This window comes from Peromyscus leucopus, chromosome 6 (assembly GCF_004664715.2).
Source record: "Peromyscus leucopus breed LL Stock chromosome 6, UCI_PerLeu_2.1, whole genome shotgun sequence".
In the NCBI taxonomy this organism is placed as follows: Eukaryota; Metazoa; Chordata; class Mammalia; order Rodentia; family Cricetidae; genus Peromyscus; species Peromyscus leucopus.
Window position 1 is genome coordinate 123,965,275 of NC_051068.1, and position 17,522 is coordinate 123,982,796.

The window sequence follows — 17,522 nt, forward strand, 5'->3', positions numbered from 1 at the left end:
TCGTTTCATTTTTTTTTTTTTGGTTTTTCGAGACAGGGTTTCTCTGTGTAGCTTTGCGCCTTTCCTGGATCTTGCTCTTTAGCCCAGGCTGGCCTCGAACTCACAGAGATCCGCATGGCTCTGCCTCCCGAGTGCTGGGATTAAAGGCGAGCGCCACCGCTGCCCAGCGGCTGTTTCCTAAACTTTAGTGATTTATTTTACCCTGTAGAGAGGACTGAAGCATACATGGAACTGCTCTGAGATTCCCGAGCTGGCAGTGTGTGTGCACAGTCACGGGAATTCAGCATGCTCAAGCGGAAGTGGCAAATCTCCTGTGTGCCAGAGTTGCAGACCCCGTGTTCGTTAACATTTCAAACTATATCAAAACAAGCGGTTCTTTCTTCAAAGGCTAAATGTTAGAATTAAAAATGTGAAATTGTATTCAATCTAGAAATGGTGTGGTTGTTTATATATCCATGGGGTGCTCAGAGGGTGAATGTCTGATTTACTCACAAGATTGCTAACGTTTCTTTTAGACCTTTGCCTCTGTTCCCTGACACTCCTGATTGTCATATTGATTGTGGTACTGCTTCACCCCAGTAAGTTAAGCCTGGGTTAATTTTTTTTTCTGCATGATGGAGGAGGGAATATTACAGCTAAATTACCACCCGGAGTCTGCTCCTGTGTTCAGGCCCCCAGCACTCACTCACCAGCCGCATTACCAGGGGAAGACTTCGTGAACTCTTCTTGGTCTCAGTGGCTCAGTCTCATATGGTGTCTCGAGAACTAACTTTGCCTGTGCTTATAAAGTAAAAGCAAGAATTTATGCTTCATGTATTGCTAAGTTGCTTGGTCACATTGGCATTGAGAAAGCGGATCACAGGAATGAACAGAAATTCACTTTGGCTGCAATGGTGTCTGGGCCCCATCCCACCGTTTGTTTAATGTCTATTGTTAATGCCATCTAGTCATTTCTTGTTTGGAGGGCTCCTGTTTGTAGACCTGGATTCTTTGCACCAGAAGTTGGCAGCAGAATTTCATGTTGGCATATGTGTAACAGACCTTTCCAAAAGTACTGGAGGTTGAGGTAGACTGTGGCTTTAAATAAACTGGATGCTTTCATCTCCACCTTGCTGAAAACAGCAGCGATGGACCTCATTTACTTGGCTAAACTGCGTTGCCAACCAGAGATTGAGGGTGAGTTGGTGAGCAGTTAACCAGGGTTATTAAACTAGGATATCTAGTTTTTGATGAGGGCATTGTAAAGTCAGCAAAGTTCTTCTGTTAGTTGGAGCTCTTCTCGCACGGCGCTGTCTCTGCCTGTATCTTGAAGTGTTTTCTCTGCATCTTCTTCTATTGCTTTCAGAATTTCAGATCGTACAGTGAAGTCTTTGGTCCATTTTCAGTAAAGGATTGTACAGGGCTCCTGTTTCATTTTCCAACGCTTGGATGTCTGCTCCCCAGCCTGCTTGCTGCCTTTTCCCAGGGCTTTGACACTTTTGTAATAGATGTGGTGGCTGTGTCTGTGTGAGTTTATTTCTGGATCCTCTGTTGTCCTTCACTGTTCTGTCTGTCTGTTTCTGTGCTAGTGCCATGCTTTGTCCCCAGTGGGCTGGGTCTGACTCCTGATGTCAGACTCATGTAGTTCAGGATGGCGTAGTTTCCTTCTGGATTCAATTCATGCTGTGTCCAAATGTACTTTATCTAAATGTGCCTCCATGGGGCCACCCCTGTCTTCCTGCTGTTGCCACGTTTGTGAGCAGAAAATATTTGCAGTAACCAATTGCTAGAAAGTAGCTGTGAACAGGAAGCCCTCAGAGAGCTTCGCCAAGCAAGGAAGAAAGCTCCCGGGAGAAGTCACTAAGGAGCTGAAACCCAAGCGTTCTGAGAAAGTGCCTAAGTCATGTTCATTAGATGACTGAGGTAGACTGATTCTATCTGAGGGCCAGGACCAAGAATTATGGGTCCATGATCTGTCATGCAGTATGTTTTATGTCTTGTATATAGTGCTTATTATTTGCTAGAAAGCATAAGCAACAGCGGCTGATATCCACTTGGACATATCTTCAAAGATGTCCATCATCTTTATGGAGATGATAAATTATTATAAATTTACATACAGAACATAAAGAGCCATGTAAATGATGGAGGGGTAGATCATCATCTCGTTTAATCCTCAGAACAACTGGAGAGTATAGAGCCACTTTACAGATGATTCCAGTGCAGAGGTTAATCACAGAGGCGCTAGCTCTTGGGCTCTTAGCCATTGTGTATTAGTGTTCTGACTGCATGTATGCCTGCATGCCAGAAGAGGGCATCAGATCCCATTATGGAGCGTTGTGAGCCACTATATGGTTGCTGGGAATTGGACTCAGGACCTCAGGAAGATTAACCAGTGCTCTTAACTGCTGAGCTGTCTCTCCAGCCCTCAGTCTTTTTCTTAATCATATTAATGATCTAAATGATCTGTGTGGCTCCTCAATAGACTCATGTGTTCTAGCTGTGTGATACTTCCTTGTTTTATTTTTTATCATCAAAACTCTATTTAAACTAACATTATTATTATCAATTAGACAGTACAGCTTAGGGAGGAAGTCTTCTTCATAATAATCCACAGGTAAAAATGCCCAGTAGAATGAGATGTTTCCATGAGATAAACATGCTACATTACAGGCAGTAGGGATCTCCCCACACCTATTCACACCATACCAGATACCAGAGAAAGATAGCAGCAGCAAACGTGTAGACACAGCAGAAGCAAAAGACATTCCGGGGTCTGTGGTCTTGGGGACCTTGCCTAACCAAGAATCACCGGTTAGGGGATTGCCTCCTGATGTGCTGACACCTTGAACTTCAATTGCCACCTGCTGCTCCTCTGACAGGGCCACTAGCAGTGGTGGGTTGATACGGTGGGTTGACACAGATGCTCACCTAGGCTGGGCACTCAGCACTCTGAGCAGCTGTGTGCCTCCACTGACTACTACCCACCGAAAAAAAGAATCTGCCCAAGGCTAGGAGCAGCCTAAGTGTATGGGGAGAAGCATAAATGTCAGAAAGCAATTTGACAAATAACAATGAAGGTTCTCCCAGAGGGCCCATGACCTCCCTAGTCATGGGCTTTTAACCAAGGTTATAGTATCAGGCGTGAAATTCCTTCCCTCCTGTGGAGCATGCCTCAGATTCCCACAAAAGCCATACCACTAGTGCACAGTGGGAATATCTTGCCTTGCAGGTCAGTACTGTGGCAGGCAGTACCTGGTCTCCCTCAGCAGCCCGTGTAGCACTTTCTGACTGAGCTGTGCAGCAGGTAGGAAGTTTCCTGGTCGCATTGAGATTGACTTCTCTACATCTTGCAGCCACAGTGTGTGGTGTCCTCAGGAGTAGGGTCTTTGTGACCTTACGCAGGTAACCAAGGGCAATGGAGATATCTGCAGCTCTTTGACCAGTAACTGAGGGAGGTATCCTATACCCTGTCTACCATGCAGAGTAGTTGCAGTTTATTTTTCCAGAAGGTTTCCATATATTGTTACCCTTCCTTTGGCTAGCACTCCCCACTTCCCTGTGCTCTCCCCTCCCCCACTAAAGTCTTCCTTTCCACTTTGGTTTCATGCACGGTCTACTGTGCCCTGTCCCAAAGGCCTCTTTCTAGTTTCCTGGCTTCCATTTGTGCTCAAAGTTAAACACAAGGGAAGCCTTGAAGCTAGAGTCATCAGGAAGAGTGATCGTGCAGGTTGTTTCCTTCTGGACCTCAGTGACTTCACTCCGTTTACTGGGAGAGTTCGTGATTTCCTTTTTCCTGTCATGAGTGATAATCTATTGGGTATATGTACCAGTTTTCCTTTTTTTTTTTTTTAAGATTTGATTTATTTTTAAGTGTGTGTGTGTGTGTGTGTGTGTGTGTGTGTACATGTGAGTGTCCATGGGCATGTGTTTGCTTGTGCTAATGAGTGTAGGTACTCACAGAGTTCAGAAGAGAGCATCAGGTCCCTGGAGCTGGAGTACAGGTGGTTGTGAGCTGCTTGAATGGGTGCTGGGAACTGGATTTGGGCTTCTGCAAGAGCGATCTATGCTCTTACCTGCGGATTCCTCACTGCAGCCCTTGCGCCTCCTGTTCCGCACGTCTTCATCTGTTGATGGACATTTGGACAGTAGAGATGTGCAAGTGCCTCTAGAGCAGCCCCCGGAGGCCTTTGGGTACATGTCCGTGAGCAGGACAGCGGGGTCTTGCCACAGTTCTGGTTCTGCTTTGGGGGCAGTCCTCCAGACAGGTCCAGATGGACACTGCAGTTGACACTCCCACGAACAGTGTAGACATGTTTGTCACTTGAGTTCCTGATAATGGCCATTCTCTCACTGCTGTGAGATGGGATCTTAAAGTGGTTTTAATCTGCATTTCCCTCATGTTGAGTACCATTAAAAGTGTTTCCTGGCCATCTGTGACTGCTTGAGCATGTTTAAAAAATACAGGTAAGGGATAGAAATTTTTCTGTGCCTTTAAATTATATTTTATATGTATATATATATAAAATCTAATTAATTTACTGTACATAAATAATTTGCTTTCTCTAGTATATATTTTAGTTTCAAGTCATTGTTTTGTGCTGTTTTGTTCAAGGGGTTATACTAAGCATTGGGTTTGGGGTCTGTTTATGGAGTTTCTTCCTAATGTCCTTGGGTTACTCGAGATAATGTGTTTTGAATTATTTATTGATTTTATTTTTAGTATCTAGCATAGCACAACATCTCTGCTTTCCTGTTCTTACAGTTATTTTCAATCCTTAGAAGAACGCTTTGGCCTTTACTGCCCAATAAGCTATGCCATTGTGTATATGAATAATTGGATTTCAGCTGGCATTATGGAAGCCAGTTTACTCTTTCTGAGTCAGAGCTGACCTTGTGTGTATGGGCACTGTAAATGATTCTAGAGTTTTGTTCTAGAAGCGCTTGGGTAGCACAGTAAGGAAGATTTTTGTGGTCACTGGACATCTAGGAAAGAGAAAACCAGGACATAAAAGATGGGAATTATAAATTGATTTCACGAGCGTCTCATGTGCCTGCTGTTTTCTTTATCTGCACAGAGTATTTTTAATCAATTTCATCAGTAAACAGACTCTACTTGTCTTGTATCTGAAGGACATTGCTGTTCAGACACAGAACCGTACATAAGAGGGGCACAGCCTTTCTCTGCGGGTGCCCTCCTCCATGAAACGTGTCAGTAGATCTTAGTGAAGGGTCCTCCAAAGAGAACATGGAAAGGATGACCTTTGGAGGAGCCCAGTGTGTAGGATGTAGTTGGGTTTTCCTTTGGGCCTCCGGTTCACAGATAACAACATGGAGACTTATGATTAATTATGAAAGCCTGGCCTTAGCTTAGACTTGTTCCTGACTAGTTCTTGTAACTTCAGTTAACCCATTTCTATTCATCTTCATCCTGCCACATACCGCCCATCCTGCTTCCTCCATGTCTCCTAGCATTGCAGGCCTAGCTTCCTCCTCCTCTCCCCTCTCTCCCCACAAGTCCCACCTACACCTCCTGCTCAGCTGTCGGCCGTTCAGTTTTTTATTACACCAACCACAGCAAGACATCTTCACACAGTGTGCAAATATCCCACAACATAAGATCTCTCAAAATGTTAAATAAAAGGAATAACTTTAAGAAAGAGAACTTAAATGATTTGTAAGAGGAAAAAAATAGGTCTTTTGGGTTTTCAGCCATGTGTAAGTTGAAATGAGCACCTGTGGTTTTCTCAGAGTCATAAACATTGATTAGAGAGCTTGTGTGGTGCATGTATCACTCTTAGGAAAGCGGTGATTCTGTGGGAACAGAAGACATGGCGAGGAGGAGGGTGGAGACACAGTGTCATTGGAGTGTTAGATGTGGAGGGAAAGAAGAAGGCACTTGAAGGTGAGGAGAGGCTTTATAGAACAAGGGAGCATTTAAAAATAGCACTGTGTCCCACCCTGGGACAGTCAATACCTTATTAAAGAAGCTGCAGTCCACTGTATCTACAGAAGAGGGCGCTCTGGAACTGAGAATCCTTGTAAGCTAGTTCCTCTCTCTTCCTCCAACTCCAGATAAATTGCCATTACTAATCTCAAGAAAGCTAATATAAATAATCCTCAACAAAAAAAGAATCCAGAAAATGGACAAAGTTAATACAAGAATAAAATTAAAAATTGAGATCAGACCTTATTAAATTATATATAATGTATAATTTATATACATCTTGTTATATATGGAGACTCCTTCAGTGAATGAAAACAAAACTAGAGGGAAGGGTTGAAGAGATGGCGGGGTCACTAAAGTGCTTGTCATGCACTAAGTGCCTGAGTTCAATCCCCGGGACCCTCGTAATGAAGCTGGGATGGTGCTTGTAATCCAGCATTGGTGAGGCCGACACAGGCAAACCTGTGGGGTTCACTGGCCAGCCAGTCTGAGTCCTCAGTAAAACCCAGGCCAGTGAGAGGCTGTCCCCAAAACAAGCTGGACAGCACCTGCGAATGCCACTTGAGGTCTCCACACGTGCACACATATTACATACATGCACCTGCGCATACATGAACACGGGGGTGGGGGTGGGGGTGGTGGAAAGATAATAAAAGGAAAAACATAGGAAGGCCAGATGGCCACCCTGGAATATGAACAACATATGAAACAAGGGTCTGTGTTGTGAAAGAGCACCCTGGGCCAGTCAGTTAAAAAGTCAGGACTGAAAGAGATAAACAGCAGGAGTGTCTGAAATAGAACCTGACTCAACTCTGGGAAGAAATTGACAAAAAAGATAAACATCACCTTAGATGCGAAAACCAAGTTACAAGGTACCCAAGGGTCTATATTACCAGAACTTCTGGTCTATATTACCAGAAGTTCAGTGAGGGGAAGAAGGACTAGAAATAAAAGAGACAAGAAGGTAACACTGAACTATGAGGGGAAAGAGGGAAATAAAGCATAGAGAAGCTCCGTTATATTTAGTTTAATGCTTAAAGTAGACAACCACGGAGAATAAAGAGAAATAACATTAAAAACTGTAACGGACAACTTCTCAGAGCTGAACGGAGTTTCTGAGTGGAAAGGTCCTGTCTCTTGTGTACTTGAGAGAAATGGTTAGCCTACCAACCCTCAGGGTTTGTCCATAAAGAGAGAGGAGAAGGCCACCTGGGCCTCCACTAAGAAAGAACAGTACCGAAGTAGTTAAAGTTAGAGGTGCATTCAAGAGAAGGCCATTGAACTGGAAAGAGCACCCAGCTGGTTCCTGGAAGCAGTGCTTGTGTGGAAGAAAACAAGTATTTCCAGGAAGTACAAGAGCAGTTGTTGTAGCTACGAGACACCAGTGAACTAATGGAGCGGCCCCATCATGTGGTACCTGAGATTCAGTGTGCATCATACACCGAGTGTCTTTGAAAGGACGCTGACATTATGTTCAAGTAGAAAGCTGACGGAGAAGTGTTGGGATATTCAGACGTGAACTGCCATGATGCTTCAACTTTCAGATAGTTCAGTGAGAAAATTTAAAAAGTAGACAATTGCCACACGACTGACTGCAAAAGGATCTCTTCTTCCCCATCAACCTTTAGCCGCCTCTAAGTCCCAGGCAGGGGTGAGGTGGGGTCTCGCCAAGCCTTGCCTGTCCCTGTCACAGGGGCAGCTTTGTGACCATGCTGCAGTCACCGCAGCTGTGTGAGTTTGACCCTGCAGTGCCTGCCATGCCGTGACTGGGGTCGGCCTCCCACGTGGTTTCTCCCATCTCCACAGACTCTCTCCTTCTCTCTGCTTCATCTTCCACAGTGCCCCTACCCTCTGGAGGGCTGTTATAGATGGCCCGTCCAAGCTGTCACTTATTCTCTGTCCTCTGACCAGTTCTGAGTCTGTGCAGTCACCGCTGACCACCGGAAAGATAAGCTTCTCTGACCAAGCCTGTGGTGTGAACATGGCTCCGTAGAAGGGAACAGGATTTTACTTGTGTCCAGCACCAGAAGGAAGTGAGTTCTAAGCCCCAGCCAGGACTGCCGCTATTGCAGCGGCCCTCCCAGAGTGCCTGGTCGGTCAGTGTGGAACCCTGAGCGAAGCTGTGTGGCACCGTCTGGCAGTATCAGGCTAGTCAGCAGGGGAGGTTTCCAGAGCAGCTCTGGCTTGCCCGTGTCTCCTGGCCAAAGCCTGTGTATGTTTAGTGGTAGTCTTCCCTACTGGTTATGGTGGGCAGCCAAGAGCTTGACCTGTGTAGTTCAGAGTCCTTGGGAGTGTCCGTGGTCACAAGTCCTGAGAAGTAGCCTGCCGCTGGCCCCAGGGCTGTGTTTACAAAGCGGTGGGAGCTTTATTCACCCCCAGGCCACTCCACTCAGAGTATTTAATTGTTCTTTGATTAACTCATCAAAACACCAGTTTCTATCACTTTGGTTGACATCCCCCCTGTCTTCTGTGCCTTCCACCTGCCTGCTGCTCTCACTGAGCAAGCCTCCACACCGTCCTGCTTCCCATTTTAGGTTGCACGTTCTGCTGTACCCTGACTTGAAGAATCATGGAGCGCCTCTTACTTTTGTGGGCTCCAACACATTCTCTCTGATACAAATGTATACATATAAAAATAGCTAGAACTCAGGTATGAGAGAGGGGGTAGGGCATTTTTCCGTTTCGTCCATTTTTCCGAAAGCCCCATTATTTCATTAATGGATGAATTAAATTCCATTGTGAATTGGTACCACATTCTCACTATCCATCCTTCAGTAAATGGTGTCTGGGCTGACTGTCTTTCTTTGCTACTGTGAGTACAGCAGCGATGAACATGAATGTGCAGGTCTCTCTAGTCAGATGTAGAGTCCTCTGGGTATGTGCCCAGGAGTGGTGTAGGTGGGTCATATGGACGTTCTAGTGATTGTTTTTGAGAAACCTCCACACTGATTCCCTGGTAGCTATAGGAGTTACAGGCCCACCGACACCATAGCAGCAGCCGCTGTCTTGATGTTAGCCGCTTCCTGGTGTAGATGGAACCCAGTGATTTAACTAGTGTTTCTCTGGTGGCTAAGGACACAGCATGTCACACAGTATTTGTTGGCCATTTGTGCTTCTTTTGAGGACTCTGTTCCATTCTTTAGCCTGTTTAGGTTTTTGAGTTTTCATATGTTTTGGATATTAATCCTCTGTTAGATACATAGTTGGCAAAGGTTCTCTTCTGTTCTGGAGCCTGCCTCTTCACCCGACTGTTTCTTTTGCTGAATGTTTTTTAATTTCACGGCTGTCCATTTGTCGTTCATTGGCCAGATTTACTCAGCAACAGGAGCACACTCAGGAAGTCTTGGCCTTTGCCAGTATCGTGAGTGTTTTCCCTGCTTTTTCCTTTAGACATTTCAGAGTTTTAGGAAACTCTACCCATGAGCCAGAACCCTCCCATCCCCCCATCCGCACTCCCACCACCCGACTTCTGGCAGTGACCTGCCTACTCTCCCCCATCCTCACCCCCACCCGACTTCTAGCAGTGACCTGCCTACTCTCCCCCAAATCAGTCTGCTACCTCCCACACCCGACTTCTGGCAGTGACCTGCTACTAATCTCACCCCATTCGGCGTACCCCCACCCGACTTCTGCAGTGACCTGCCTATCTTCCCCATCCTCACCCCACCTGACTTCTGGCAGTGACCTGCCTACTCTCCCCCATCCTCACCCCCACCTGACTTCTAGCAGTGACCTGCCTCTCCCCTAACCAGTACTGGAATCTTTGGCACTCCTGGAGTAAGTCAACTGTCTTTACTCTGGGTGCTCCTTAATCTTGGGCAGATGTGTTGGCTTGCTCATCAGCCTCCCTCTTGGGAAAGACTCCATAATCCTCATCGTTGTGTCCTTGAATCTTAGGCCAAGCTTATCCCCTATGTTTTCCAGGAAAAGTCGAAGTTTAGGGATTTAAAATCTAATTTTGGTACAGTGATGTAGAATTCACTGGAAAGGGGGTAAAAGAATGGTTCCTTGCAGTTACGTCTTACTGTCTAAAATTCAGTATTTATTTCTGAGATGGTCAATAGTTTAAAAAAAAATTATCAGACTACTTGGGAAGATTTTTTTCTCTTTAACATTTATGATTTCCAGGAAACAGGAGGTGACGAGAGTGATGGGGAATATATGTACCTGAAAGCAAAAAAGAGACTCGGTGGGAGCAAGGGGTTGGGGGATGGGTGAAGGGTAGTGCGGGCCGAAACAAAGGAAAATGATGACACATGTATGAAGTGTCACCATGAAGCTCAGGACTCTGTGTGCTAACTAAAAATACTAAGAAAAACATTCTGAACCTAAAGGAAATCTGTCTGTCTGCATCTTGTAGTTCATACTGTATTAGCATGTGTTGTGTGAATTTTGTATCTAATTTTAAATTTAGAATTTAAAGTAGGGCTTATTTCCCACTTACTGAGATAGAAGGTAAGCACTGGGTAAATGGAGAAGCACACCACATAGTTTTCTCTTTGAAGAAGTGAAAACACTGTAGCTGGGTCTTTTAAACAAATTCATACATTTAGAAGGAGTGAGCAGACAGGCGGCAGGATTGGAGGTTGGTCAGACAGACAGGAGTAATCACAGGCAGGAGCCAAGACCTGGAGGAGCAGGGCCAGTGGAATGATGCACACGGGTGGTTAAAAAGACAGGGATGCCATGCTGAGAAGCCAGCCCTCATGAACAGGGCTCTTTTTTTAATTGTTATTTTTAAAAGATTTATTTACGTATTATGTGTACAGTATGTATACTTGCAGGCCATAAGAGGGCACTAGATCTCACTACAGATGGTGGTGAGCCATTGTGTAGTTGCTGGGAATTGAACTCAGGACCTCTGGAAGAACAACCAGTGTCCTTAACCTCTGAGCCGTCTCTCCAGCCCTGTGAACAGGGTTCTTAAGTGTTAAATCTTGAGTGAAAGTGGGAGACGTGGACAGTAAATGATGCCAGCTGATTTCTTCACACAATTACATGTAGTATGAATACATTCATGGTTTAAATCGGGGTCATTTTATTGGGTAGTTTACCCCAAATTATTAATCAGTATTATTTCCAAAAGTTACGTTAGGTCTGTGGTAAGCACGTTTCTGAGTTACATAGTTATCTGCTGTTCGCCATGGGCACCTGTCTGATGTGTCTTCTGATTGCTTTCCAGTTACGAGGAGGACGGGATGGCAGAGGAGCCCACAGAACCTCTCAAGTATGCTGAGCAGCTCCCAGTGGCTCAGATAATACACCAGGTTTGTCTCCGTTTGATTCTTTTGAAAGAAACAAGATTTGTACTCTCAGCAGGTAATTGCTTTCATTAGGTTTTTCAGAATCAGTGTGTTCCGAGTAAACGGCATTGTGGACCCCTTCTTCCTGCTTGGGCTTTACCCTAACAGTGAACATCCCCACCTGAAACCCAGTTCCGAAGACGACTTAGAGTGTCATGCTGTAGCTCTTACATAAGACCTAAGACTCGGGGTAATCAAAATGACCTCCTACACATTACTAAATGTCAGAAAACTTCATTTTAAACCACTGTATCTGGTCTTTGTTCACAAGGAGAAAGCTCACAATGAATCATTAGTGTCATTTTGTAAGTGGCTAAGGACAGGAACATGTCTTCCCTGCTCTCTTCAACCTCCCCATCATCAGCTGTTGTGAGGCGTAATTCTAAAGGCCACGTGGGCATTTTGTTCATTTCCAGTTATAACGACGACTCTCATCCTTCTATGTCGTGATCATCTGAGAAAAGACAGTGTTGTTAGCACAAAGCTTAGATTTTGTACTGTGGTTGTGACAGCATATACCATCTGCCTGCCTAGGCCAGAAGCAAATGACTTTAAACAGCTGTTGACTGGCATGTAGACCTAGAAGATTCTTCAGCTCCTAGAGATTGGTGGAAACACCAAGCAGCCTTGAGTGTCAGGACTCCTCAGAGTTGCTGTGGATATCATTACTAGGAGTTTTTCCAGTATTTTTTGTTCAATTGGGAATTTTGGTTTAGTGTCTGTGGGTTGTTAATAGTGCCAGTTTGAGCTTATTTAAAGGAAAGAGGCTTTTAATTGAAAAAATTCCAATATATAGATAAAATTCAGTTTTAAAATTCTGCATGAATCTTAAAAATGGTTAGAAATCTGCCTCCCTGGGGTGCTCATCTGTATATGGTAATCAAGTCCAGTTTATATGTCAGGGATTCCCAGGTTGACAGAGCTTAAGTGACCTAACAGTCTGCAAATGTCACATTTAAAATTCTGTCTTCATGCCTGACTCTCAGCATAAATGAATTAACCTGCAGAGGAGACAGCAAGTCAATACGTTCTTACAGTGAGAGTGTACACTGAAACAGTGTGCTTTGCTCGGAATGGGTAAACAGGATCTGCCCAGAGCCGGTCACCTGGAATAGAACCTGACCACAGAAGCAGGAATTAACCTTTAAGGCGGCTGGCCACTTGAAATGTCAGAAATGTTTTTATAATGTGAAGGAACCAGTAAATTGTCCGCTTTCTGTAACCACTGTTTTGTAGTTAAACACTGTTTGAGTTCAAGGTAAAACATTTGACCCGGGAGAAAATTTTAGGTTGTGGGTTTTTTCTAGTATAAGAGAGATGGTATTGATTGAACAATAAATTACAAACAGTATAATTAAAAATCTGAATGATCTATCATAAAAATCTCAATTTTTAAGAAATTTTGCATGGTAGGAGTTAATTTTTGTAAGTTAAGGTGGAGGCAGGAAAGGCCCTGTCAGCAGCAGACGTGCCGTCCTACCTCGCTTTTCCTTTTGTGGCAGCTCTGTAACAGAAACGGCCGACTTGCACTCTCCGGCAGGTTCACTTAGGAAGGGGTCACTTGATGTAGGCGGACTTTTCTTCCCTACCCACAGTTCCTAAGTAATCGACATGGGAACTTAATATTAATTGTAATTGCTCAGCTTATTAGGAACTAGCTCTTACAACTTCAATGAACCCATTTCTTTTAATCTAAATTCTGCCACGAGACTCGTAGCATTTACCTCTGCAGCATGTCTTGCTTCCTCTCCGTCAACATATATTCACACAGTGTAAAGGAATATTCCACAATTTGTCTTAGAGTTTTTAAAAAGATTTTATTATTTTTGATTATGTGTATGTCCCTGTGTGTCTGTGTGTGAGTATATGCACGTGAGTACCGGTCAGAAGAGGGTGTCTGATCCCATGGAGCTTTTCTAGATATAGACGGTGGCACAAATACCAGGATGATGACGGCCCCTATGAACAGGACACATACGGCTGGGATTGGTGGGTTTCCTGGTGACCTGGATGAAATTATGAACTAGAGGTCCCATGCTCTGAAGAACCCACACCTACATCAAATGTTCTGCAAAGGCTTCATGACTGAAGTTATTGTGGGAGGCTGGGGTGTTGCAGATCTAGAGCTGGATTATCTTGGCTGTGTTTGGCTCTCTTACTAGCCATTCGTTGCCCATCTGTGTCTGAACTACTGCCCTGGGACTGTGAAGAAACCCTCTGGGAAGTAATAGTCTAACAGACCCTTAGCGTCCAGCAAAACTGAAACTATAAATGTAGAATATTTTCCATGACATAAGGAGCCACCAGCTTAGAAGACAAATGCTTCTAAGAGAGCCTCACAGTGAGTTGCTGGGGATGTGACTCAGTAGAGAGAGTTTGCTGTGTGGGCACAGCACCTCTGTGCCCCAGCAGCGTTGAAGGAGGAGAGGAGAGTCAATTGAACAATATACAAGAACTCTTGAGAGTTCCTTAGAGACTGAATGCCATCTCAGTGCAGTGGGCAGTGAATGAAAGAGCCGCAGATGCCAAGAGTGCACTCTGTGAATTCAGTCAGAGTGGTTAGTGCCCATCAGATGGCCAGACTGGCCTGTTTGGGAGGAAGGTGCACTCTGTGAATTCAGTCAGAGTAGTTAGTGCCCATCAGATGGCCAGATTGGAGGCCTGTTTGGGAGGAGGGCTGAGGAGATGGTGCTGTGCATAATAATCCTCGATTCCCAAGTATGAGGACAGATTTCAAATCCCACCTCAGCACCTCAGGGATTTGCTGGGCACCAGCGTAGAGACACCCCATTTCAGGAGAGTGAGGCAGAGTGACAGGCAAGAAACCCGTTGTCCTCTTCAGGCCTCTGTGAGTGTACCCATGGACACACAGACCTCCGACCCCCGACCCCACACACAAATAAAGTCACATGTACCCATGGATACACATACTCCCACACACAAATAAAATAAAATAAAACCATACTTTTTTCCCTCAAGACATGGTTTCTCCCTGTAGTTTTGGTACCTGTTCTGAATCTTGCTCTGTAGACCAGGTTGGCCTCAAACTCACAGAGATCTGCCTGGCTTTACCTCCTGAGTGCTGGGATTAAAGGCATGTGCCACCGCCACCTGGCTAAAATCACACTTTTGAACTCAGTTTGACAGTTTCTGAGAAGGTTAAGTATAGTTATCATATGACCCAGTGATTCCAGCATCGGCATAGGCCCAAGAGACTTAAGGACAAGGATCCATACAGAGACAGATGTTCATTGCAGCAGCAGCCTATGAATAAATGGTAGGTAGAAACAACCCAAACACAGAACAGCTGGGTGATCAGGTCAACAGAATACAGCACAACCAAAAAGAAGGATAATATTGAGCAATATAAAAAAGGACTGAGGTGCATATTACCTGTGGCACGGATCTACCTCATCAGGTGTGAACGTCATACTGTGAAAGAGGTCAGACAGAATGTCCAGCAACGCCGTATCTGTAGATCTGGGGCAGGGCATGATGTTCCCTGGACATAGGGTTTCTCTTTTGGAGTAATAGAAATATTCTAAACATAATGGTGATTACTGCACAGCTCTGTAAACCACTGAATTTAAAAAGGTGAATGCTGTGGTGTATTTATGTATTTAATACAGATATTTGAAAAGTTAAAAGCACCTGTTTCTTGCAGAGATGCCAGGAAACAAGGTATGTGACCCTCTGCTGCCCTTCTTGAATACCACCAAATAACTTCATAAGTGATGTGCTCATGAGACCCTGTGCAGTGATGTGCCTGCCCCACACTCACCAGTCCATGGCACACTGGGAACACACATTACACACTCACTGTGGCCAAGGCACACTGGGAACACACACTGTAACACTCACTGGGACGACATCACACTGGGAACACACATTACACACTCACTGTGGCCAAAGCACACTGGGAACACACACTGTAACACTCACTAGGACGACATCACACTGGGAACACACATTGTGGCCATGGCACTCTGGGAACACACGCTACAATACACATAAGCTGACATAGGAGACAGGACTTTCAGATCCAGAACTCAGTAGAGCAAATGGGGTTTTCTTTGTCTTTCCCTTTCTTAAATAATTGAATTTTATTTTCTTATCAACTACATGCTCTTTTCTTTCTCTGTTTCTGCCCGCAGAAAGTTTAATCTAGCTGCTTGCAGATGAAGTCACTTAAGCCCCGACTCTTCTCCATCTCTTTTCTGCTCTTTCTAGGATGATGGGTCACAGTGCAGGTAATAAGGTATGGCTGACATAGCTTCACAGCACACGAGATTCGGTGTCTCTCCTGCTGACATGTACCGTTAGACATGGCTTAGTCCTGGTAACCACTGTTGCAGTATGCACAGCACATCTGGAAATACTTGTCATTTCTCTGTCTGTGGTTGCATAGCTGGTGAAGGTAGTGAGTAGTGTAGGTAACTGGAGTGTCATGGTGGAATCAAGAATCATCTGGGAGATGGACCTCTGGCGTGCCAGTTGGGGTCATCCTGCCTGGCATTCTCTGGATGGGATCCTAGGTTCTCTAAGTAGAGAAATGGAAGTGAGCAGTAGCCCTGACTGTAGATACCATGTGACCAGCTGCCTGCAGCTCCCTGCTGTGACTTCTCCCCAGTAATGCTGGGTACCTGGATTCTGGGCCGGAATAAATGCTTTTGAGTATTTCATCACAGCAGCTTTTGCAGCAGAGATGGGAAGAGCCCCCTTGCTGCTGTTGGCTTGCGATGGCCGCCCCTCTATCTTCAGGCTTCTCACTTCTCTTCCTTCCCTCTCCACATTTCCTTCTGTCTGAGACTTTAAACCCGCCGCTTCCCCGTCTTCCTAAATGCTGTTGAGGGAGTAAGTGTTTTGTGAGAACTCTTGTTGAGGAATTAAACAGCATGTCTAACGCATAGCAACACCACATGCTTGGTGCCCACTGCTTACTGCTTTCAGGCTTCTTTCCACCGACTGAGGCGTGCACGGGCTTAAGGGACCTCTCCAGCCACCAAGGGCCTTATGCCAATCTTGCTGTGGTACTTTCGTAGCCAACAGTGGTGGTGTTTATCAACATTTGTGAGAGAGCTTGCAAACTGTAGCGTTCATATGCTAACAGTCTGGCGGTACTTTGGGAAATAGGAATTGGAGTTGCTGGTGAAGGGACATTGCTCTGTAAAGCACAAGCCCTTTAGGAATTTGGTAAGCTCACAATGCATGGACATTATGGAGAAACAGCAGGAAAGTACGGACAGAGAAAGTAGTCTCTGACCCTGTGTGCCCATGTTGACATTCTGTGTTCAGGGACTGTCACTTGTTCTGTTTACGAGGAGAAAGCCCATTGTTGGGACATTAGCGAGAGAAGTGGGTGTGTTTTTCGTAGTTAAGTAAACTTCATAGTTGTTTTGCAGGTGCTGGTTTGAAAATCAAACCACTTTTTAAAAGGTAGTGTGGATTTTGAATTAAGATTTAAAATTTATGAATATAATATGGTATTTTATTGAATGTAAATGCTATTTTCTTTGTAAATGCAATCACTGACAAATGAGCTAGATAACATTTTTGGCAGTTAATAGGTTTGTTTCACTTTAATTTGTGAGCATGAAAAGTTGATTAGCACCATGTAGAGCTTATTAATTATAAAATAATGACAATTAGTGATTTGAAAATTAGTCAGACATAAAAGTCTTCAAAAAGAGAACTATCTTTGTAATTAGGAATATCTATTCATCTCAAATGCAACTTCTTAAAAAAACTAACTTTGGAATAAAGTATTTCAGAAATGACAAGTCTGTGCTGAGTGGGTGTCCAAGCCTACTGTTAGGTGAACCTTTCTTTAGTTTCATCCAGTGGAGCATGCCTGTTAATTTTTGTAGAGGGACCAATTTTAAGTATTCCTCACACACACTAAGATATTTGGCCCAGTGTTTTCTAGATATAGACGGTGGCACAAATACCAGGATGATGACGGCCCCTATGAACAGGACACATACGGCTGGGATTGGTGGGTTTCCTGGTGACCTGGATGAAGTTATGAACTAGAGGTCCCATGCTCTGAAGAACCCACACCTACATCAAATGTTCTGCAAAGGCTTCATGACTGAAGTTATTGTGGGAGGCTGGGGTGTTGCAGATCTAGAGCTGGATTATCTTGGCTGTGTTTGGCTCTCTTACTAGCCATTCATTGCCATCTGTGTCTGACCTACCGCCCTGGGACTGTGAAGAAACCCTCTGGGAAGTAATAGTCTAACAGACCTCTAGCATACAATAACCCTGAAGCTAGGAACGTTACTGGACAGCAT

The 17,522-nt window shown here is 44.6% G+C and overlaps 1 protein-coding gene across 3 annotated transcripts in view; it reads left to right on the forward strand.

The window, feature by feature from the left end:
• The window catches only part of Pigk (phosphatidylinositol glycan anchor biosynthesis class K), a 79,354-nt gene that overhangs the window by 39,530 nt on the left and 22,302 nt on the right, over nt 1-17,522 (forward strand). Inside the window, exons 10-11 of one of the 3 annotated variants that reach the window (XM_028879172.2) lie at nt 11,109-11,193; nt 15,384-15,482. In XM_028879172.2, the coding sequence (XP_028735005.1) occupies nt 11,109-11,193; nt 15,384-15,392 (94 nt within the window). In that variant the 3' untranslated portion in view covers nt 15,393-15,482. Of the gene's footprint in view, nt 1-11,108; nt 11,194-15,383; nt 15,483-17,522 lie in introns of those variants that run through there. The other 2 variants (XR_003735596.2, XM_028879171.2) reach the window with 2 other exon arrangements.